Source organism: Epinephelus fuscoguttatus, linkage group LG12 (assembly GCF_011397635.1).
Source record: "Epinephelus fuscoguttatus linkage group LG12, E.fuscoguttatus.final_Chr_v1".
Taxonomy (NCBI): domain Eukaryota; kingdom Metazoa; phylum Chordata; class Actinopteri; order Perciformes; family Serranidae; genus Epinephelus; species Epinephelus fuscoguttatus.
In genome coordinates, this window is record NC_064763.1 from 40,915,241 (window position 1) to 40,938,547 (window position 23,307).

Here is a 23,307-nt window from a genome sequence, read left to right on the forward strand (position 1 = left end):
ACATGTCTCTGCCTCTACTTATAAGCCCTTGGATGCAGTTTATCATTCTGCTCTTAGGTTCATTACTGGTCATGTCAATAGCACTTATCACTGCATCCTGTATGAAAACATCAGGTGGTCCTCTCTGTCTGACAGACGTGATGAGTATATGTATCTATAAGGCCCTTATTGGGGAGCAGCCATCTTGTGTCCTGTCTATGTTTCAGTGGTCTCTTGGACCGTATCATACTAGATCAAATGATTGGCTTTTATTGCAAGTCCCTAGAGTTTGAACCAAGCTTGGAAGATCTGCCTTCTGTTGTCATGCTCCGTCAGCCTGAGACTCTGTGCAGACAGCCTTAAAAATGAATTATTAGGTAACCCTTTGTCACCTGTTTTAATTTACAGATTTTATTACTGATGCATGCATATTGTACCAGCTATAGTTGATTTGCTTTTTTAATTGGTATCTTGTATTTTCTTATTTCTATTCATACTATATTTAATGGTTGATTGGTCCTTGCATCTTGTATCTTACTATATAATGACGAAAACTCTGTGTGTGTGTGTGTGTTCCACGTTTTTCTCCTCACTGACTTGGTCAATCCATGTGAAGTTTGGCACAGTGGTAGAGGGTCATGGGAGGATGCCAATGAAGCAATATTACAACAGTTAGCCAAAGGGGGGCGCTATAGCAACCGATTGAAATGTCAAACTTTGAATGGGCATATCTCATGCCCCGTATGTCGTAGAGACATGAAACTTTGCACAGAGATGCCTCTCCTCATGAGGAACACATTTGCCTCAAGAACCCATAACTTCCGCTTATATAGATTTTCCACCATTTTGAATTTTTTGAAAAACACTTCAAATGGATCTCTTCCTAGGAAGTTTGAGCGATCTGCATGAAACTGGGTGAACATAATCTAGGGAGCAATATCTAAAGTTCCCTCTTGGCAAAAGTTGGAAAACTTCCTAAAACTGAGCTTCTATAAGGCAATGAATATTGCGGAGGGCGTGGCTCATCACATAAAGGTGTATAACATCTCAAGGGTTTCACCCATCACCACGCAACTTTGTAGGCATATGACCACACATAATCTGAGGGGACCCCTCCATTATTGAGCCCATCAAACAAAATGGGGGCGCTAGAGAGCTCATTTCTTATCTAGGCCTAACCGCCATATGGATTTTTACTAAACTTGGTGGATATGTAGAACAGGATGCCTCAAGGTGACTGGAGAAATTTAACTCTAATTGGCAACTGGGTGGCGCTATAACAACAGAAAAATGCTTCAAAATGGCTAAAACGCGACCGATCGCTGTGGCTCCCCCTGTAAGACGAATGTTTCTACCTCAACTACTAATGTACAGTTTTAGCCCACTAACTATCCCACTATTGGCAATGGTACTACTGTACTTTCAATAAAGCAATCGTACTATCAAATTCACAAAAACTCTGTCTGAATACATTGCTCTTCTTAATGGGTTCAGTTGACTATTTAATCTGCAGTTTCCTATGACCTGTATCCCAAACACACACCATGTGAAACTGTACGTGGGCAACTGTGCACTCAATGGGTATGGACTAGTGTTTTATTAACTGTTGATTGTTTTTTATCTTTTTATTTGTGATCATTCAATGATTTTCTCAAGTTTAAATTAAGGTAATAATAACAATTGAGTCTGGCTTTGAAGAGAGTATAGATAACTTTCACTTTTGGTTCAGTTTTCCGTCAGAAAGATCTGTCTGTTCGGAAAGTACTGAGCATATGACTTGATAAATGAGACTTGGATTATACTGCAAAAGTATAGTAGAGTTTGTAAACTGATGTTTTGGTATAGTTTTGCTCAATGCAGCTGCCCTTTATTTCAATTCATCAAGAATTTTGGCCTTGGTAGCGACTGATATATAGAGGTGATTTTGAACCCCCTGCCTGAAGTTACTGAAAGCGTTGCATTAAAAAATAAATTACATCATATTTGTTATGATGCTATTTACTTTTATCAAAAAAATCTGTAACTGGAGAAACAGCTAGTTCTGACCTCTGTAAAACACGACAGCCAAAGGAATAAAGTAGTCTCACAATTCAATTTGAGCAAACACTCAACTTCTGCATTTAGTACATAAACATAGTTTAGGTCTACTGGGACTTCATTAGCCTGGTTCCAGACCATAGGCCCCGCCCACTCAACTGAGTAGGCTTGCATCTCTGGTCTGGCATACTGCAATGAATTTGCAATTTATCTCGTCCAAACGCTGGACGGACCAATGAACGCCGGGGGTGGGGGCGGGTCTAGCGATTAGCCAATCAGCGCCACGCTGATGTCAACTTGTACGCCGGTGGAGACATTTTAAACGGGCATTGCTCGCTTGTTTTCGGCACCCCCGAGGCATGGATACTAATGATGTCAGATTCTGGGTGAGTCGTTGATCTCTACTGATTGGTTAGGGAAAAATCAAATTCCCTCGCCCCTTGTAAATCGCCTTCAATGGAAGCCATGTCAGACTGAAGGTTCTGGGAGCTTCAGTCTGACACTCAGGCTAGGACTTCATAGGCTACAGCTATTGAACAAAAGAATACAAATGTACAAACAGTCTGTGAAAAGGTCCTGAGGACATGAAACCTGTCATCTGCATCATTTTAGCACAAACAGGAGTCAGTGAGAGAGCCGAGGAAAATCTACATCGACTACAGCTCTACATGATTGGAAACATGTCTCTGTGCTAGATGAAGGTCCAGAGGTTGTCTTTTCTTCTGGTTCTTGTGAGCTACAGTGATTGTTCTGGTTCGTGGGCTGAGTGCAGAGTAATAACAGGAGGAAGAGTCTCTCACCTGTAAGTAAAGTGCAAAATAGCTTGGATGGCACTTCCACCTCCTGAACTGATGTCTCCCTCAAATCCAGGGAGCAAAGGGACCACCACAAAAACTCTGTACTTCTTCTGCTCTCTGCAGTAAGACAAAAAAAATGTCATTGTCTACAAGTGCACTGTTTAAACATCAATACAAGTAGACTATTCCTTTCAGTCATATATCTGTTGTGTTATGATTTGCAAAGTAAATGCCGAAATGTTCTCTTCTATGTGCTTTGTTTTACATGTTTAAATCTGATTTGAGCTCCATGAAAACCTGCTTTGTAACTTCAAGGTTCAAAGATGAATGAAGCGCCTCATAAATCTGGTTACTATACTTAAACCCGACCTGTGTGCACGCAGGATTCGATTCACAATTGCATCACCGATCTTGTTATGGATGATCTTTCCGTCGGTACAGCTGATGAAGAACTGGTTCTGAGGGCAGAAAGAAGGCAGATGGTGGCTCGGTATGAGGTGAGGGCTAAAACAGGTAGGTAGCTGGCAAAGAAGGGACTGCTATGTGATTATATTCAGACTCATGAGACCCCATGATTAGACACACATTGGCTACAGTATCTCTCAGTGACATGTGAAATTAAGGAGTCAAATGGTGTAAGTAAGAATCATGTGCTAAAAACAGCATCAGTAAAGGGAGACCAATCTATATTTATAAACAGATGTATTTTTAGACAGGATACTAGAACACATTTGTAAGTGTTACCTCTGTAGGGATGATATTTTTGCCATGTCTGCTATGATTTCGGCAGGATCTGTCTGTCCATGCTATCAGGTATATATTTGTCCTTAACTGACTGAAGCATTCCTGCATTACCTCGATGTAGATGTAGTGTTCGCTGTTCTCGATGGTGTGGACGTAGGCGTTGAGAATAGAATTCTCACAGGTTCCAGCGGACCAGCGGTCGGCAGAGCGCAACACCTGAAAGAAAGACACGTCAATCCATGAGACATGTCCTACATTAACTGTGTATTCTTTGCCTTACACATCATAAGAAGTTGGTGTCACCAAATTAGCTTAAACGTCCAAGTGGAGCGCAGAAATTACAGAGAAGGACAAGGAACTTAAAGGGATAGTTTGGATCCTCTGAAGCAGGGTTATATGAGGTACTTGTCTATAGTCAGTGTGGATGTCAGTAAGCACACCCCCAGTTTGAAGAAGCAGGAGGGAGTGCCGCCATGAAAACTCAGTGACATACTGCTGTGGATGAGGGCGGCAGCAAAATGTATTTTAGCCACCTAAAAAAAATCAATATGAGTTTCAATGTATGCTAGATTTGGAATATTTTCTCTGCTTTACCTTGCTGTCAGACAGTGAGTTCACTGGAAACTCAAGCCGCTCTGTGAAGCCAGACTCCATTGAGAAAAACTGTGATTTAGCATTGCAGCTGCTGCTCTAACGCTGCCTTGATCAGTAGTTTGTGCTATAGTGTGACTTTGGAATTTAAACTGGTTAGTTCAGATTCACCAAAGTTACACAGTGACACAAACAAACTAAGTGATGAAGCAGCAGTAGACCAGCAGCTCCCATGTTCAGTAAGATTAAATTACTGTTTTTTGTCGATGGAGTTTGGTGACTTTGACGTGAGCATAGATGGAGAACTGAAGCCACATGAACGGGCTGTCTGATGGAAAGGTAAAGCGGTTAAAATACTTTCAGTATAGCGTACACTTATGTTGTTGCAGTGTTTTTTAGGTGGGACTTTTTAAGGGTAGCTAAAATATGTTTTGTTGCAGCCCCTGTCCACAGCAACACATTGCTGAGCTTTTGTGTCAACACTGCTGCTGTTTGTGTGTAATACACTGTCTATGGATCAGTACCCTTTAGATCCCCACTTCAAAAAATCTGGGGCCATATTCACAAAGCTTCCTAGTGCTAAGAGTTGCTCCTAGTAACAAAACTTTAAGAAAATTCTTAGAGTTGTTATGTTTTCTTAGAATTTACCCTTAAAGTTAAGACTAGGTCCTTGTGTAGATAAAAGTTATTCACAAAGCATCTTAGACCTTAAAAGAGCTCCTATAGTGAAAAACTGTTAGGTGCAGGTAGGAGGACTTTTAAAGGGATAGTGCACCCAAAAATGTAAATTCAGCCATTATCTACTCACCCATATGCCGAGGGAGGCTCAGGTGAAGTTTTAGAGTCCTCACATCACTTGCAGAGATCCAAGGGGAGAGGAGGTAGCAACACAACTCCACCTAATGGAGGCTGACGGCGCCACAGATTCAAACGTCCAAAAACACATAATTGAAACCAAAAAATATCTCCATACTGCTCGTCCGTAGTGATCCAAGTGTCCTGAAGCCCTGACATAAAAAGTTGTTTGGAAAAACCTCATCTGAACTCTGTTTTTAGCCTCATTGTAGCCTGTAGCTCTGACTGCCTCTCTGTGCACCACGCTCACGTGTGTGCGCTTGCGCAAGACCGTGAGACATGGGCGCCGCCTTCATGTGTGTTCCACGTGCTTTTGCTGGTCTCGCGCAAGCGCACACGTGAACTACGGACGAGCAGTATGGAGATATTTTGTGGTTTCAATTATGTGTTTTTGGACGTTTGAATCTGGGGCGCCGTCAGCCTCCATTAGGTGGAGTTGTGTTGCTACCTCCTCTCCCCTTGGATCTCTGCAAGTGATGTGAGGACTCTAAAACTTCACCTGAGCCTCCCTCGGCATATGGGTGAGTAGATAATGGCTGAATTTTCATTTTTGGGTGAACACTGGATGACAGTGAGTAAATGAAATGCCACCGATTAGATCATGCAGGGATAATATTTGTGGTCGATCTCATTATCAATAATAATAATAATAATAATAATAATACATTGGATTTAATAGTGCTTTTCAGGATTCTCAAAGACGCTCAGAAATAAAATGATCACAATACTAAGATATTTAGAAAACTGGAAAAATGCAACAGTGCAGCTGTGATGACTTGGGTCCGTCCATCGGCAAACTGATCATACAAATAATGACATCACTTTCAAAGCCAGCAGTTCATTTCATTTCCACTGGGTGTCCACACCTTGCAGGCACACAAAAGGACGTGTCTCTTGCTGCGTTCGTTTTGTACTTGGAGGTCGGAAATTCCCAGTTCCCAGTTGGAAGTTTAAACTCGAACCCTGAGATCGGATTTCCAACTCGGAAACTCGGAGCAACCGCATCAACCCCGACTTACGAATTCAAGATGGCTGCCGGTCACAAACATAGTGAGTAAACGCTCTGCTAAAGTACTGTTTATAGCAGTTTTATCTTATTTGTTTTACATTAGGTCTAGTCTCGCTCACCAGACCTTTCTCAAGAAAACAAAGGTCTGGCTGGGCCGACTCTCACTTTAAGATTGGAGAAAAAAAAACGTCCCGGCTGCTTGTATTTCTTTCAACCAATCACAGTCGTTCTGGGCGGTGCCACAGCAACGGTGCGCTTGCAAAAATATTGCTGGATGGTTTTGGAGTAACACGTCCACAAAAATATCGCCTACAGGACGCGAACCATGGCAGAAAAATGGCTACATCCCCGCAAGATCAAACACCTCTGGAGGTGGTAGGGTGGGACTTCAGCGGGTGGCTCGTTCCGCCCAATGAGAGGCTGATCTATGCAGCGAACTTCCGCCCACTCAGACTACATTAAGTCAGCCTCATCTGCGGCTTTCATCAGTTGGAGTGCATGATGGTTTTGAAGCTGTCTATACTCCGAAAGTGCAAGGGCAACAAAGGCTTTCTTGCGGGCGTCCATGTTTTTTTCCGACTTGTCCACCGTTGTCAACTAGAATGCAAAAACTGTTGTCAACTCGGAGGTGACGTCATTCCCACTTCTGACTTCCGACCTCTGAGTACAAAACGAACGCAGCATCTGACAACCAATCACATCTGTTAAAAGACTAACAACAGAGTCAACCACACCTCCTCACTAAGGTAAAAGTTTTGTCTCTTCCTTGCTCAGAGTTGCTCTGAAAACTTTCCTAATTCACTCCTAAGCTTGGACTCCTTAATAAAATTTCCAGTCTGAGCGTATTCTCAGAATGTTTGCGAATACATCCCCTGAACTAACCCTTCACGTATTACTTTTTTAAAATAAATAAAAATACACTTTGTTTTGTTTTAAAAAGTAATTTTAAAAGCTTCAGCTGTATTACATACAGACACATTTAACTAATGCCATCAGGTTTATAGTCATTTAAGTTTGTGATGCTCTCAGCTTGTTCCTTGCATAAACTTTTCTTTAACTTATGGGGACGCTCTTTGCTCTACCGCTCTAACACTGAATGTGACAATTGAGTAACTGTCCCTGAAACCTGAACACAGGATCAGCAAAACCTGACAGGAAAGCCACAGCATAATAGAGAGCAAGGGATAGGGTTACAGGCCACCGCCCACAATAGAAAAAGAAAATACACACAGCATAAGCTATTGTTACCCAAACCTCGCTGTCTGAGCGTTTGGGGATTGAGAATATGCATCTTTACAAAGTTTCTTCATGGTGTTTATTTGTAGTCTTCAAGAAAGAGGATAATGGCCTCCGTCTCTGTCATGCTCTGTTGTGCTGCTCATGCTGGCTGGTCTCATAATCCGGACCACATTTCCCATGAAGCCTATTGCAAATAAGATGCTTCCACTACAACTTGTCCCCCGTCCCCATCTTTGGCAGTGCATTTGTTTTCTCTGGCTTTGCTGAACAGGATAAACATGTTGGAAGTGATTTTCCTCCACAGGCTTTACTCTTGTTCCACCATCTGCCGTTGCGTAAAAAAAAAAAAAACACTCTGAATACTTGAGCTGCTTTTCAAAAGCCAGAACACTGTCTCTTTGTTGTACTGTACAGAAATCCATTTGATTTCCTGCTATCTCTGACTTTGTGTTGCACAATGTAAAATGCAGAGTAAAAGCCAGTAAGGGCCTTCAATCATCTCAGCAATGATCTTATTTCGTTACTAGAATTATATTTTACTAATTTCCCAAAATAATATGGAGATGACCAGCAGCATGGTTTCTTTTATAAATGCAACATATGTGAGTTTACTGTGCTCTCTTGTTTTTAACATCTGTCCCTTTCTTCAAATGAGAGTTCAAGGCTTCCAACCCTGATGTCGTCCTGACTGAGGGCATCTTTAAAGCTTGTGTGATGCAGAAATCTCTTTTTCCTATGTACATAAAGTCATACCTTAAACACTAAGGGAGTCTTCTGTGTTGTCCTCTTGTGTGTAAAGAATGCAGGGTTGATTTTCTGTACAGGACTCTCAGGACACGACACTGTGCAGGTTCCTGGCTGGCTCTAGTGCAAAGCTGTTCTCCTCAGTGAGCTTGTTTTACAACTGTCCTCTGTTCTCGGACAGAACCACCACCCACGGTGAATAAAAGGAAAGTCTGATTTATCGGAACACTTACATCACGTGGGGACAGTCTTTATACTAGAGACTCAATGTATGTGTAAAGGCTGAAAAGCGCTACATTACCCTAACTCAAAGGGAGAGCGCAGACCTCTGCCAAGGCCAGATGCTCTATCTTGGAATGTTAATTCGTGTATCCATCCCGTGTTTCAGATTAGCTCCAAAACTGAATGGGTTCTTCCTTGGCCCATGTTACACCCTTCCACCGGGTTTCATGAAAGTTGGGCCGGTCATTTTTCCATAATCCTGCTGACAAACAAACCAACCAACCAAAAACATAACCTCTTTGGCGGAGGTTATAACTGCACCTCCCAGTGTTGTGAATTTCATGAACGAGGAGGAATAAAAAAACGCTGTGACAAGACAAGCACTATAGATTTTCCTCAGGTCTCTGTCACCAACTCCCTTTTGTGCGAAATGATGCATCTCACAGGTTTCGTGACCTTTTTTATAGTCTGTTAAGACATTTTTTTCTGCTCGTTGCTAACATAACAATCCAAAGACACACTGCACATATTTCATAATTTATCAAGATTTTAAATTGCATCATAGTGTGTAAACTGTCCATCATTAACTGTGATATACACATACCATTTTCTGTTTTCCTGATGAAGAAGTCTGTGCACAGGTGTTACAGAGATAGTGCCTTGGTCTTTGGTGAATGTGTGTACATAAATACCTGCACTTTGGCCTTCTTCGACCCAGGCATGGTGAATGGTAGTGAGTCAGCTGTGCAGTGAGACTTGGGAAGAAGGTAAGGGTAGAACTCGTCCTTGTACTTGTTTTTGAAGATCTAGAGAAGACAGAACAAATGAATGAAATTCCTGTTGGTTATGTTTCCGACAGAAGCCAAGTTTAAAAGTTAGATCAAGTTTATTTGACTACTTACGACTGGAGTCATATTGTTGTAGTTGTAGCAGAGCATATAGTTCAGAAATTTGAATAGGGAAATAGCAGCACAAGTCTTTAGCTCTATGCTGAGGCTTTAAATAAATATTGACTTTTTATTTTTACTTGTTTACACGTCCAAATAACTGCTTTTGTAATAACTCCTTTAAGAAGGTTTTAAAGCCCTCTGACGCTTGTGTATGTGTAGACTCATTTGTAAAGCTGGTTCAAACAGAGAGATCATGCTGCAGTCTCAAAACTATGACAATTAAACCCAGGCAGCTTTAAAGGTATACTCTGCTGTGTCTCTTGGATGCCAGCTGCTTACAGTTTGGCACCTCACCTGCTTTTTTTTTATGAAGTCCAGACCTCACCTGAGCGCTGTGGGGGTACACGCCCATAAACGTCTCCAACGAAGAAAATAAGAGGACGATAATGGCAGAGTCATTGTTTTTTAGCAAAATCCTGCATGATATATCTTTAGAAAAACAATATATAGAACTAGAGCAATCGGAGAGCGCAGACCTCCGCCAAGCAGCTCGGATTTCCTGCCATTTTACTATTTTATCCACTTCGCTTCAACCGATCACCACAAAAATTTTATCATCTGTTCCTTGTCCCATTATCAACATTTCCTGAAAAGTTCATCAAAATCTGTTCAGAACTTTTAGAGTTATTTTGCAGACAAACAGACCAACGCTGACGAAAACATTACCTCCTTGGTGGAGGTAATCATACAAAAGTAATCCCTCTCATTTATCACTTATGACCCACTACAAAGGTGTGGCACAGACTCTGCCCTCTCCCTGTATTTAGGGTCTGGGCAGCTAAGCTGCCAGGACACTATTGTTATCCTAGGTATTCTTCTTCTTCTTTCTTCTTCCAAGGAAATCATACTTCCCATGGGTGAAAACTCACCAAACTTTGCACAAAGGTCCAGTCTCATGTCAGATATCCTCAGCTGTAAACTCAAGCCAATAGTCCTGATGGTGGCGCTACAGCAAGCGTCTAAAGTTCAAAACTTTGAAACTTCATAACAAATCAACCATACGTGCTACAACTTCACAACTTTCATCAAACTGTAGCCCCAATACTGAAGAAACTTTTGTACATTTAAACCTGTTAAAAATTATGAAGTTCATCACTCTGTTTTTTTCAAAAACTGTAAAACTTCTTAAACCTATCTCCTCCCACAGTTTTTGCTCAGTTGACACCAAACTTGCTACAGAGCATCTTCAGACTGTCCTACACAAACTATGTTTCTCAGATTTTTGATTTATCAAAAATTGAGCCTACAGTGCATCAAAATGTTTGACTGTAAACGGTACTGTAAACATATACATGCAAATTCTTGCTAAATAAATCTTCAATGTTCATGAAAAAAAGACAAAATTCTAGAGTCATGGTAGATGATGTGTGGCAAATTTCAGAGTTTTATCTCAAAAACTGAATTTTTGACAGCATTTTGAATTTTGCTCTAATGTGAACAATTGGAGTCAATGTAAAAATGGCAATTTTAAACATCAGTTTTTCACTTATCAAATCAATCATTGTTACAAACAAATTACCAACATCTCCATGCTGTCTAGATGCAATATGTGTATTTTCAGATTTTTGTTTCGATAACTGAATTTTTTTTTACAGTGGTTTCAAATCTGCTTTTCCATGCACGGACGGCTGCTTTCCTACACAGCAGTGAAGGGCTTACTCAATTTGTGAAGCTACTGTTGAGTTGCTACTTGCCAATTAGCTCAGATTGGTAGATGACCATCTTAGGTTTTAGAGGTTGCGAGTTCAAGCCTCAACTGGTGCAGAATCCACATTGTAATGTAATCATCTTCTTGTGCTCCAGCTTATTTATTGCTTAAAATTGCCTGAGCATGACTCATCGATTTTCAGCATCTACAAGTCTTCTTCCTGCTAGAAAATCTGCCTTCTCATGCTTGAAAATAAACCAAACTTTGCACAAAAATCCAGTGTCAATACTTCAGTGTGAAACCATCTGAGGCTTCTCACTTTGCACATAGCTCAACTAGTTAAACATCAGTTTTTCACTTATGGAGCAAATCAATCATTGTTACAAACAAATTACCAACATCTCCATGCTGTCTAGATGCAATATGTGTATTTTCAGATTTTTGTCTTAATAACTGAATTTTTTACAGTGGTTTGAAATCTGCTGTTCCATGCATGGACGGCTGCTAAACCTGCACGTCTGGCTTAGTCAGTTTGTGAAGCTACACATGAATTGTCACTGACTAATTAGCTCAGTGAGATAGAAATTGATTCTTGTGAGTTCAAGCCTCAGCTGATGCAAAAGGCAGATTGTGTTGCTAAATTCCTAAACGTCTTCCAGTTCTTCTGCTTGTTGCTCAGAATTGCCTAAAAATGCCCGGACCCCACCCATCTTATTTTGCTGTGCTCGGGATGTTCCTGGGCACAGCGCCCAAGTGAGGCCCAGACTTTATAAAAAGGTAGCACCTACTCGCCAGATGGTAAGCAGCACGCATCCAAGAGGAAACTATGAGATATGAACGCCAAGCAGACAAAGTTTATTCCAAAACAAGAGTGCATCTGGGGTCACTTTCACTAGCCATACTGTCGACAAATAGTTACCCACATTGCCTGCATAGTATATCTTTAAAATGACAGAGTGTTCCTTTGAGACTGACCTTGGTGAAGTTCCAACGCTGGATGAAGTGGCGGGCTACATCTCTGGCAGCTTTGCCATGAACAGCTGCAGACAGATCACGCCACGGCATGCGGGGAACTCGAGTGCGGTCGATGTTATCTGAAAATATATAAAAGGCAATCCTTTCAGCTCCCTGTTGTCAGAGCCTCTCAGCGTGTTTGCATGTGTGTGTGATACTGAAGGAGGTTTAGATAGTGTACCTTCAAAGGGTTTGTCCAGTTGGTTCCAGTCTTTCTGGATAAAGTTGCTGTAGTCTTTGCCAAGCCACAGTTTACTGTTGCAAGTCAGATCATCAGGGTTGTGCTCGGCCTGTTTGTTTGGTTCAGATGGTTTTTGACCATCAGCCACACCATTATCCTGGTTAAAAGAGATATTTGTTTAAGTCTGCAGGGGAGGTGACATACTGAAAGAAGATGAAATACTAGAAACATCCTCATGCTTTATCAAGACAGTTTCTTACTCCTGTAGCTCCGTTGGGCTCCTCTGCAGTTACACTGCTGTCCGTCTCTGTCAAACCCAGATCAGTTAGCCGGTACTGGCTGTCATCCCACCTCCCAAATGCCAGGTCAAGCCCCCCAACAAAGGCTACCGTTTGGTCAATGGCTACCATCTTTTCATGGTGAGCCCACAGGAACACCACGGATGACACATGATCAGGATGTCGCATTACCTGATGGACAGAAGGGGGTTTAAATAAAACATGAGGTGAGGCCTCTGTCAACTGCATATAACAAATAACGTGTAGACGTGACAAACCTTGATGTTTGGGTGCATATTCATGAGAGTCTTCTTGCTGTGCTCACTATTGATACCAAGTGCGAGCTCCACCTCTTTGTACAGCAGGACACACACTTTGACTCCTTGTTCCTGCAGGAAAAAGTTCAAAGAGAGGCAACGCCATGAGGAATAATGATCTGCTCAGGTAAAGTGAAATTTAAAATAATCTAAATTGCATAAAAGAGAAAAACAGGATGATGAGAATCCCTACTGCTTTGCGTTTGAGGATCTCATCCAGGCGCCAGTAGTTATCAGTGGCTGGTCTCTTTAGGAACACTTCAGGGCTGAGCCTGACAGAAAAGACACATAATGTTCTTCATGTATTTTTACAAATGTTGATAAAACGTTTCAATGGTGCAAGTTCTCCTCTCTCTTCATCAGCAAATCCTGATCTTGCTGACACTTACCACCAATCTGTGATGAAGATTTCCTCTTTTGCTTGTTCGAGAGCATCAGCCAGGTCTGCGAAGTAGTCTCTTCCATTCACATACCTGCAGACAGTATCCATCAACCAGAAACGTTTAGCAATTGAGGATTAAATGTAAAGACAGATGGTTGTAAATCTCAATTAGAATATGAATCTGACCATTTAGTGAGTGTGTTCTCCCGTGGCGGAGCAAACCCATCGAAGCGTTGCACTTTGAGATAGTCACAGGTGTCTGCCAGCCGGTTAATTTCATGACTCCACCAATGAGCCTGTCTATAGCTGCTGCATTTGATGATCAGACTCCTGGACAAAAGCAAACAGGCCATGTATGCATCACCAACACGACATAACCCCAGGCATAAATATACGCAATATGCTGGAGTTCACAGTGTGGAGGCGAACACACAGCTGACCTACCGAGTGAAGTTCTCAATGCAGACTCCATATCTGGTGTCTGTGTGCGCGCGGCCCACTTTCACTTTGAACTCTGGGTCAAAGAGCAGCACAAAGTTGATGCTGCCGTTGTCTCGATTCATGTACATGAGGAAGGAGTCTTTCACCACCAGCCAGCGCCGCGACCAGCGAAAGCAGAACTGATGATGACCGATGCAGTTCAGGCCCTGAATCCGGTGACCCCCTGACCTCTTGAAGATGGGTCCCTCCCTAGACAAGTCAATACATGTTGCACAATTATTCTCTATCATACGATCAGTCAGTTCCCTTCTTCTTCTTTTGTCTCATTCACTCTCAAGAAGAAGAAGTTAACTTACAAGCCTTTGGGTCCGAGATCAGTGACGAAGGAGAGAGCGCCGACAGAGAGGAAATCCAGCTGAAAAAAAGTAGATGAGAAGATGGCATCATGCTGCATGACATCCGCTTTGTATGTGTCTGTGTGTGTGTGCTTGTCTTTGAAAAAAGCTATTACCATGCTGTGATCATTCCTACAGAATGAGTTCTCCAGCAGACCATTCAAGTACTCCTCGAGGTATTTCTGCAATAGAAAGGCAAAGCAGGTAAATAAAAGTAATATACAACTACAGTTATCTACAGTTATCTATCTATCTATCTATCTATCTATCTATCTATACACAATTTATCTCAACACAGAACTGTCAATAAAACTGCCTGAAACTGTATAAATGAGCTGATTTGTTACAATATATTGATAATATAATAAAAAGGATTCTCTTTAAACAAAAAGGTGGCAGTTCAAGACATACACAATACATTAAATCTTTTCTTTTAAAAGAATATCTTATGGGCTCAGCAGAGACCAACACAGCAGTAGCAGTATGAGGTCAATAGAGAACATCAGTCTTCTTCTTTGACTAAAATACATTGTAAAATCTTGTCCCAACAACTACTGCACACGTGTGTGTATCTAATGGGACTGTGTGCACTGCATACACTATACATGTATCTGATTGGCTTGTTTGATACCATTTTGCTGGAGGTCCTCCTGGCACGTTCAGTCCCATGTAGGCTGGGCATTTCCTCCGACATTGCTCTCAGTTGCTGCCTGTCCTTTGCAAATCTTTGAGAGAAATTTGAGTATTCAAAATAGTCAGTGCTCCGGAAATCTGATGATAAAAACAACACATCACGTGGATTTCAACTGCAAGTCCCTCAGAGTGAGAGCTCGATTTGCGTGATAACAACAAATAGATTGGTGCACCGACCTTCCAATAGGCAGCAAGTGAAGCATCATCTTGTGCTTGTAAAGGTCTCGATGCAGCTCCTGGAAGTGCTTGTACTTCCTCTTCACTGACCAGTGGAAGGGGCCGTGGGTTAGCTGCACTGTGTACAGGGTGCCTACACGGACCTGGAGGGACATTATTGAAACAATGTACACAAGCATGACGGTTCATTCTTACAGTTTCTTTGTGAAAAATGCAAAGTGTGGTTCTTCACTGGGCCCACACTGAATAATATACCATTACACATGTTCTTGTGCATTGTAATGCAAACACCTATGCAGAAATGTAGCATGAAAGTTCAAGAAAGAAAGATGTGTCATAGTTATAAAGTCAGCTCCTTAAAACTCATACTTTCTCCCTACCATCAGGGGCCCCAGCGATAAAACCAGGCATCCCAGAAACACCCACTTCCTTGAACACTCTCAACACGACACACCTGTTCTACCCTTACACTGTATCTACACTTAAAATTACACTCAACGAGCATGTCATTTCAGCAGCCTCCTGGTTCAAAATATCCCACTCAAGGTTCAAACACATGGACAGAAGTTCAGTAACCTCACAATAAAGGCACATCTGACTGTTAAGATAAACAGCCAGCTCATGAGATAAGCAGTAAAGTTGAATCTGCAGTTTTACTACGTTCGCAGATTAAAATGACATAATGTCATTATGGTGAGTCAAGTTTAACTGCAGGGTGTTTTCAGCCAGGCTTGAACAACGAAATCAGATATTCCAAGTGATCATGAGGCGTCATAAGTTGGTCTCAAAGATATCAAATAGTACAAAGTGTTTTGACATGGTTAAAAAGAGTGACTAATAATGTTAAATGTGTCTGCTTTCACTTCAAGCTTATCTAAAGCGTTCTATAAATACCAGCATCCCTTCCACGACAGTCACAAGAAAACATGATTATGATTTTCCACATATAAAAAAAACCTCAACAGGCGTACCTTTGAGCGAGTAGTGTATTTCTCTGTGTTGTCCACTCTACATGTAATAGGGACACCAGGCATTAAGTAAGGTATACCCTCCTCCTTGACTTCAGGCAGATGATGCACCACGAGGAAAGGACGTCCGTCTACGATTTGGAAGATTAGAACATTTTAATAAAAGTCTTCTGATACAGCCATTACAGTTTCAGTGCTTACATATATTGATAAAAGGGATGGTTTTCCTTACCACTGCTGGACATGAGGCCATCTATCTCGTCTGGACTCAGGCCTTGAAGGTCGTGCGAAAAGCGCCTTCTGGCGAGGCTATGGGCTGTCGCTCTTTGAGCCGCTGGCTCGAACACACTTCGACCGGCCATTGCACTGTTGTCGCAAGTGCCAACTGCCCTGGTGCAAAGACAAAAGAAGAGGGAGTTTAATATTTACAGTCAAGAGTCTGTACACCTTCTCACCACTGAGCATACATAGCTTACACTACACTGGCACGCATGAGAAAACTAACTACTGATCAAACAAATGTGAAACTGAAACCAATCTCATCATACAGGCCAATGCACATTGATATTTCAGTCACAAGCTTGAAGTTCACAGTATTTCATCACCTCAAAAATTTAACTGTAACACACTGTAACTCCAAAAATTGCTCCACAAATGCTTATGGTTTTAGGTGCATTAACTGAATAAAGTTTATTTTTGTATCATTCATTTAAAGGACTCAGCCTACATTGTCTCTTTAAATGGTTCAAAATGTCTAAATAAAGACCCTATTTACAATAACTTAACACTGCCTATGTATGTGAACAGCACTTTCATGTATGCTAGTGTAGCTCTATCTCGGCCGGCAACTTTCATGTACGTATTTGTGAACCAAATGCCCGTAGTAATCATTTGATTGAGGAAAAGTATTGGTGCTTTTTGTGGTATCACTTCCTCTACTACTGCTGCTGCCACTAATAGTAGATGCAGTCTGTAGCAGTGGTGTATGAACTAATTATAAGATCAATAGATGACGTATCCTCAGCAGTAGTTGCATTAGTTTGGTAGCACTAGTAGTAGCTGCGGTATCAGTTGCATTAGCTGTACTGAGCAGCAGTAGCAACAACAACAACACTACTAAAGGTGGTAAAAGCAGTACTCTGATTAAACCAGCTGTCAAAACTAACAACATAAAGTATATGAAGAAGTTGACGAGTTAGTAAAATAACCCGATAGCAGGTTGCTAAGGTGAAACTAATCCTTGAAGACAGTGATGTGATCACACAAGAAGAACCATTTAAGGACAACTAAGTATCACACCACTCAACAACAGACCAGGTAATGTTGGAAGCACTGCTGTTAAAATGCCAAAAACAGCTTTCGTACACGGCAGGCATCTCGTGGTGTTTACCTGTTGGTCAGGTCACTGACATTCGAGAAGTCGAGGACACAGCTGTGGAAGGAAAGGGTGCGTCTGAACCCTTTTGTATGGTGTGTGGGTAGATGTCTCTGAATGGCTTAATGTTTCCTGGGTAACGAGGCGAAGAGGAGGGAGGGTGCATGTGTGTGTGTGTGTGTGTGTGTGTGGTTGTGTCTGTGTCTGAAAAAGAGAGGGGGTTTGGGAATGAGGATGTGGATAAAACATCTAAGATCCACATTGAAATCCTGTTATCGGACTCCAATATTGACTGAACACAGAGCGTATTTCAATGTTATGTTTCAGTAGTTTTGATTCCATAAAAAAGGTTGCAACTATTGCTGAATAAGACACATTACAGCACTGTCTTTTTGATTTACTCCAGCATTATCTTTGAAGTTGCTTTGTTGTGCTTCTACTAACTCCTATCATTTAAACTTCCTAATATTAGTGGTCCAGTTTGGGGTCAAGATACGTGACACTTCCCAGCACTTCATGAAATAATAGCCCGCTATTATAGAAACATTTTCTCTACAGTACTTGCCAGGGGTGTCACGCAGACTATATAGTAGATCTTGTAACAAACAAGTCATCCAACCAATGTACACAGTGGCTTAAACCTATTGTCATTCTCTGTACATTTGCACATGGTAAATTATGGTGCATTCAAGAACACATGTTATGGGATAAAAGCCTTTCCAGAGTGTTTCCTGTCTGCCCTCTGGATGCAGGAGAAATGACACAAGAGCGTAAGTAGTAATTAGCAGGTAAAGGCAGGGGCAATACTGAGCACTGGGTGGGAACGTCACCTGGACTGTACTAGCCAAAGGCTATTGGCAGCATCTTAGACTCAAGGAGCGGCAATAGAACGAAAGGACATGTGACGCAATAACAGTCATTCAGATTATTGTCTCGTGTTCTTTTCATTATTTTTACTTTAAAAGGGACGCCTTCTGGAGAGACAGAGGCTGGGAATATGCCCAGCAAGTCACTAACAGGAAATCTCACTTATGTTTTGTAAATCAGGTTATATGACATGGTTGATTAATAAACACACTGCTCATATTTCAGGTTTGAATGATTTACCTGTACACCCACAGGTTTGTTTTGAGTTACTGCTGTATAAAACAAATACTGATGCTTAATAAGAATTTATTGTTACCTCAGTTACTGATATCTCAATTATTTCTTTCAAGACACATATTATGTCTTAGTTAAGTGCTTTTGTTGTATTCAGTTTATCCTACATATTAGTAATTACAGGCCATTACAACTGCTTAACAACAATCCTTTGAGTTTCCATTGTCTGCTGAATAACTTATTTCCCATTAAGATCGAGCTGCATAAGATGTTGCCCAAATTAAGGCCATTCCTTCTTTGTCATTTTTGAAGAGCTATTTCTGCACTTTTCTCATGCTTGTTGTTATAATCCTAGATCTTTTCAGGTCATTCATTTTAATTCACTTCCAGCTCTTTGTTGAGACTGATCTGTTAATACTTTGCCAATCAGTGTCTTTGGTTTGTTGGGTGCTATGAAGACAGGAAGTGGCCTTGTTGTCTCCGCTCAGAAAAGCTAGCTCATCCTTGCCATTAAGCTCACTAATGTGCGGTAAACTGAAAAAAAGAGCTGAAAATATATTATGTTTACCCTTTTAAGCAGAGAAGTCTAGTATCGCCTTGACGAGATTTTCTTGTTTTTTTGTTTGTTGGAGTGAAACTTTGTCCACACTATTTACACAGGCTTCCTACCTGTGAAATACAACACTACGCCCACCCGGGGTCCTCTAGCACATGAGCCAAATTGGCCAGAAGGGAACACTTTTACTGAGAGCCAAGCCACATCTTACACACCAAATGGTCATATGAGCATAAATCTGTGTGTGTGTGTGCATCAGTGTTTTTGTTGTACACACCTTTTGAATTTTGAACAGGTTTTAAACTCTCAAAAAAGGCACAACACTGGATCAGTTAGCACTTAATGTTGCCAGCAGGACTGAGGCCACAAGAGATTTGAGGCCCCTATGTGTAGAATTGGACTTTGAATTAGTGTTGTCAAAACTACTGATTCAATAACATATCGACACTGAATATTTGAAATAGTTTCAATACTGATTTATTGGCAGTACTGACACAGCAATATCAGCTGCACTTTCTCGCTCTCTCAACGTTAATATTTACTTCTGTCATGCTACTGTTCTCTGCTACTAACCAACCAATATCTTTTAATGAAAAAAAATTTAATTGCATGCTCTTAAAGTCAATTTTTCACACAGGTATCTAAAATGGAATCAAATATCAACACTCTTCAAGGTGTTGTATCACATTTAGAGGTTCCAGTATGATAACAGTACTTGAAACATTTTCTACAAACAAAAATGTTCACCATCAGAGTAGTTATAATATTGCCATATTCACATTAAAATACTAAGCGGCAACCTCCATAGCTGAAAAGTAAAGCCAATGCATAAGTGCCAAAAACTGCAGTTCCTCTAATGGCCACTTGGGGCTGGCTCCAAAAGTGAGTCAATCCCCATTGAAACTAGCTTTACAGCATAAATCAACATGTTTACAGCCTGGTACAAAAACGGCTTTGGTCTCTAAAGCTTCCCCCTTCAGAAAAACCGTGCAGGAATTGAATTGTAACTCACCCATTTACATTTTGTAAAGGCTTAAAGCGACGCACAGTTAAGGGCGGGCCACTTTGACCAGTCAGATCCACCCCTCACTCCTCCAAAGCTTCGATCTCTCATTCAACTAAGGTCACTTTTTGCTCCACAAAAACAAGATAGTGATGGCCGAAATGCCAAATTCAAGGCTTCAGAACGGGAATCCACAAATCCTTAAGTGATGTCATGGTAGCTACTAGGGATGGGAATCGAGAACCGGTTCCTGTTAAGAACCGGTTCCAACTGGTTCAATTCATCGACATCATTAGCCTTTATGCTTAACGATTCCCTTATCGATTCTTTTCATGACGCCGAATCTATGCTCGTCAGTCAGCAGCACGTTCAACAACAAAGAAGATGTAATGGCGGAGAGACAGAAGCGGTCAAATCTTTCTCATCGTCTTTCTAAACTAGACCATGGCTTTAAGGTTCATAATAAAACGTTATGAAAGCAGATGTCTTGGATTACAAACAACAGGAGGTGATATCATTAATTCACAGGAGGAATCGATAAGGGAATCGATAAAGAATCGGATCGATAAGCAGAATCGATAATAACAATAATAATAATAATAATAATAATAAAGTTTATTTGTATAGCCCTTTAAAACAGCCCAGAGAGTGACCAAAGTGCTTTACAATAAAATAAAACAGCAAAAGAACACCAGTAAAGGACAGCAATAAAAACAATAACAATAACAATGTCATAACAATCTTAAGTGTTAACAGCCGTCTTAAAAAGAAAGGTTTTAAGTTTTGATTTAAAAAGACCTAGGTCAGTGATGGTGTGCATGTCGGGGGGGAGCTTGTTCCACAGTCTGTGTGCGGCCACCGAGAAAGCCCTGTCATCCCAATGTTTGTAATTGGACCTTGGGACCTCCAACAGACCCTGGTTTGACGACCTTATGGTTCTGTTTCTGACTTGTGGCGTGAGAAGGTCGGATAAATAGGGTGGAGCAAGTCCGTTAAGAGCTTTAAAAATGAATGTTAAAATCTTAAAATCGATTCTAAAATGGACAGGAAGCCAATGAAGAGAGTAAAGGACAGGAGTGATGTGCACGTGTCTAGGAGTGTTCGTTAAAAGATGGGTTGCTGCATTTTGCACAAATTGCAAACGACTGATGGATGACTGGGAAGTACCAACATAAAGTGCATTACAATAATCTAGCCTTGAGCTAATGAAGGCATGAATAGCTTTTTCAAAGTCAGCACGATTTAGGAATGGCTTCACCTTGGCCAGAAGACGCAATTGAAAAAAGCTTACTTTAACCACAGTGTCAATTTGTTTGTCGAACTTGAAGTTACTGTTGAACGTAACCCCGAGATTTCTGACCGTTGGACTGAGTTTCATTGCTGTGAAATTAGACATTTCTGGCATTGATATCAATAAAATCCTATCAATTCCCATCCCTAGTAGCTACATCCATTATTTTATAAAGTCTATGGAAAATTCTACACACAGGGATGGAAAAGAAAAATCTTCCTTTGACTTTCAACCTTTAACAGCTTAAGTTCTCATCTTGGCGTGATGATGTAGAGGTGCACAGAGGGCGTGGTCAGTACGCCCTGGCATCACTGCTGAGGGTGTTTACAGGTGAAACAGACTAAGCTACAAAACTGGTTCAATCTTAGGCGACTATTTATTTAGCAATATTTAATTTTACTATGACTAGACCTGGCACATTTCTTAATATGATCTGATTCATTCATTATTCTGCTTGACGTACATTACAATCTTTAATTATGACCAAACCCATGAAACTGCAACTCAAGCATAGCTAATTTCTCTATCTGCACCTTCTTATCGGGGTAGTAAGGTAGCTGTGCAGTACTGATTTAAAAAGGTGTCATTCTGATAAAGTAGCCTGACCTACACAAATGTTTATGTTCCCTGCTCTGCTGGGAAAGTTGTGTTTTGCATATTTTTTGCATAATTCATCTGATCTTTAGGAAACAGTGGCCTTTAAAGACATATGCTACTGAGCAAAATCTATGGCACAAGACTGTGAAACGTACAACCTAGTGACAGGATCTGGATTATGTGTCACAAATTCCTACATGACTAAAACAACAGTGCTGAATCAACTCTTGCCTGCGCTGATGCACATCGGATTTCCCCAAAAGTGGGGCCAAAAATAGAGATTCTTCCTGACTGAACGGTTCTCCACATTTTTTAACCCATTGCAGTTAACTTACACAAGCAGTCACACGCTTTGTAGGGTGTTACAAGATACATTTCAGGAGATAAAGACTCATTTTTTCCTCCTCTTTGGAGAGTTGAAGGGAGTTTAGATGTGGTTGTAGCCTGCAGCTGCTTCTGCTCAACTGAACACGTCCTCCTCAGTTTACACCAAAATCTATATGAGCCACTTTCTTAATGTTCACCACCAAAGCAGTCATTTTAAGTGCCCGGACATTGTTCTTTGACTGTGGAGGCTGAACATGCTGAGAGCTAAGTTTTGTCGTCTCCACCCATACCCTGGTTTCCTACAACGCCGCATTCCACCAAGAAACTACACCTCAGTTTTTGAAACTACGCCACAAATGTCACCTGGAGAAAGAGACAACAGCTGGCTACACACCACACCGACAGTGTCTAAGTGGGCTATGTGTGCCACTGTGGCGTGAAAACCGCATCTGGATAACCTTATATCGGCAATGCAGCGACAGCCCTGACAGAGGAGTGAAATATGCGTCCAACTTAGGCCTTAAAAGATACTTACTTTCAGTTCAAACACCGCCGCGGCTCAGCACACACAGCTACTCCACATGCGGGACACAAACATAACGTATACATTCAGGATGAAACTAACATTTCATCGCCTCGCTGGTGTTTTCACAAAGGAGAGTTCATTTGTATTCCCCGTAGGTGATGCAGTTAGTCCCTCCCATAGGGTGTCCAGCGGGACAGGGTATGGAGGAAAAAGGAAAAGAGAGATCTCTTGGAATGAGGCAGTTTTGTCACAAGAAGCAGGTCAGGATTATTTAGCACATTTGCTCTCCTGTTTTTCATCTGAAATTGTGACCAAATCACGTTTGTCAGGAACTCTGACACTGTGCTTGTTTTCCACACTTGTCGAAAGCAGACAAACATGCATGAATAAGTGGACTGAGCTATTCTTTCTGACAGGTCTGAGCTGCTACGTGACAAAACACGGACCTTGAGGACAGGACAAGTCCAGACTGGGTGCAATCGGGGGGAACACACACACAGGAATGCAGATAGACGGGGCTGCATTGAAGCTAACGTGGTATTTACTTGTATTCGACTATTGACCATGAGTTACGTAAGATATGACGAGAGTACCGGTTAGCATTTTCAAAATAAAATTCTTGCTAACAAAAATCTGGCACTGAATTTTGTCTGAACACCAAAATCACATCTGATATTTGTTTTTAGAAGCAGAGTATTATATATACATATACTTCTCGCTAACTAACTGACGACACTCAAATAACAAAAGGACACAACCTTCGCGAGCTTTTAATATGACAGAAAAGTGGGATTACCGGAAGTGCGTGTCGCATCAGCTTCAGGTAACTTTAATATTCACAGCATTTTAACGAAAAATGCACTTAGGGAC

At 41.3% G+C, this 23,307-nt stretch overlaps 1 protein-coding gene across 1 annotated transcript in view; it reads right to left on the reverse strand.

The window, feature by feature from the left end:
- The window catches only part of pld2 (phospholipase D2), a 30,480-nt gene extending 7,880 nt beyond the window's left edge, over positions 1-22,600 (reverse strand). Inside the window, exons 1-19 of the mRNA XM_049591799.1 lie at positions 22,447-22,600; positions 15,894-16,051; positions 15,665-15,792; positions 14,694-14,836; positions 14,455-14,548; positions 13,940-14,005; positions 13,785-13,843; positions 13,432-13,677; positions 13,174-13,317; positions 12,995-13,078; positions 12,799-12,877; positions 12,567-12,677; positions 12,271-12,480; positions 12,011-12,167; positions 11,791-11,909; positions 8,910-9,023; positions 3,669-3,773; positions 3,183-3,271; positions 2,817-2,930 (exon numbers count right to left, since the gene is read on the reverse strand). Of these exons, the coding sequence (XP_049447756.1) occupies positions 2,817-2,930; positions 3,183-3,271; positions 3,669-3,773; positions 8,910-9,023; positions 11,791-11,909; positions 12,011-12,167; positions 12,271-12,480; positions 12,567-12,677; positions 12,799-12,877; positions 12,995-13,078; positions 13,174-13,317; positions 13,432-13,677; positions 13,785-13,843; positions 13,940-14,005; positions 14,455-14,548; positions 14,694-14,836; positions 15,665-15,792; positions 15,894-16,023 (2,192 nt within the window). The 5' untranslated portion in view covers positions 16,024-16,051; positions 22,447-22,600. The remainder of the gene's footprint in view (positions 1-2,816; positions 2,931-3,182; positions 3,272-3,668; positions 3,774-8,909; positions 9,024-11,790; positions 11,910-12,010; positions 12,168-12,270; positions 12,481-12,566; positions 12,678-12,798; positions 12,878-12,994; positions 13,079-13,173; positions 13,318-13,431; positions 13,678-13,784; positions 13,844-13,939; positions 14,006-14,454; positions 14,549-14,693; positions 14,837-15,664; positions 15,793-15,893; positions 16,052-22,446) is intronic.
- Between the last annotated feature and the right edge of the window lie 707 nt (positions 22,601-23,307).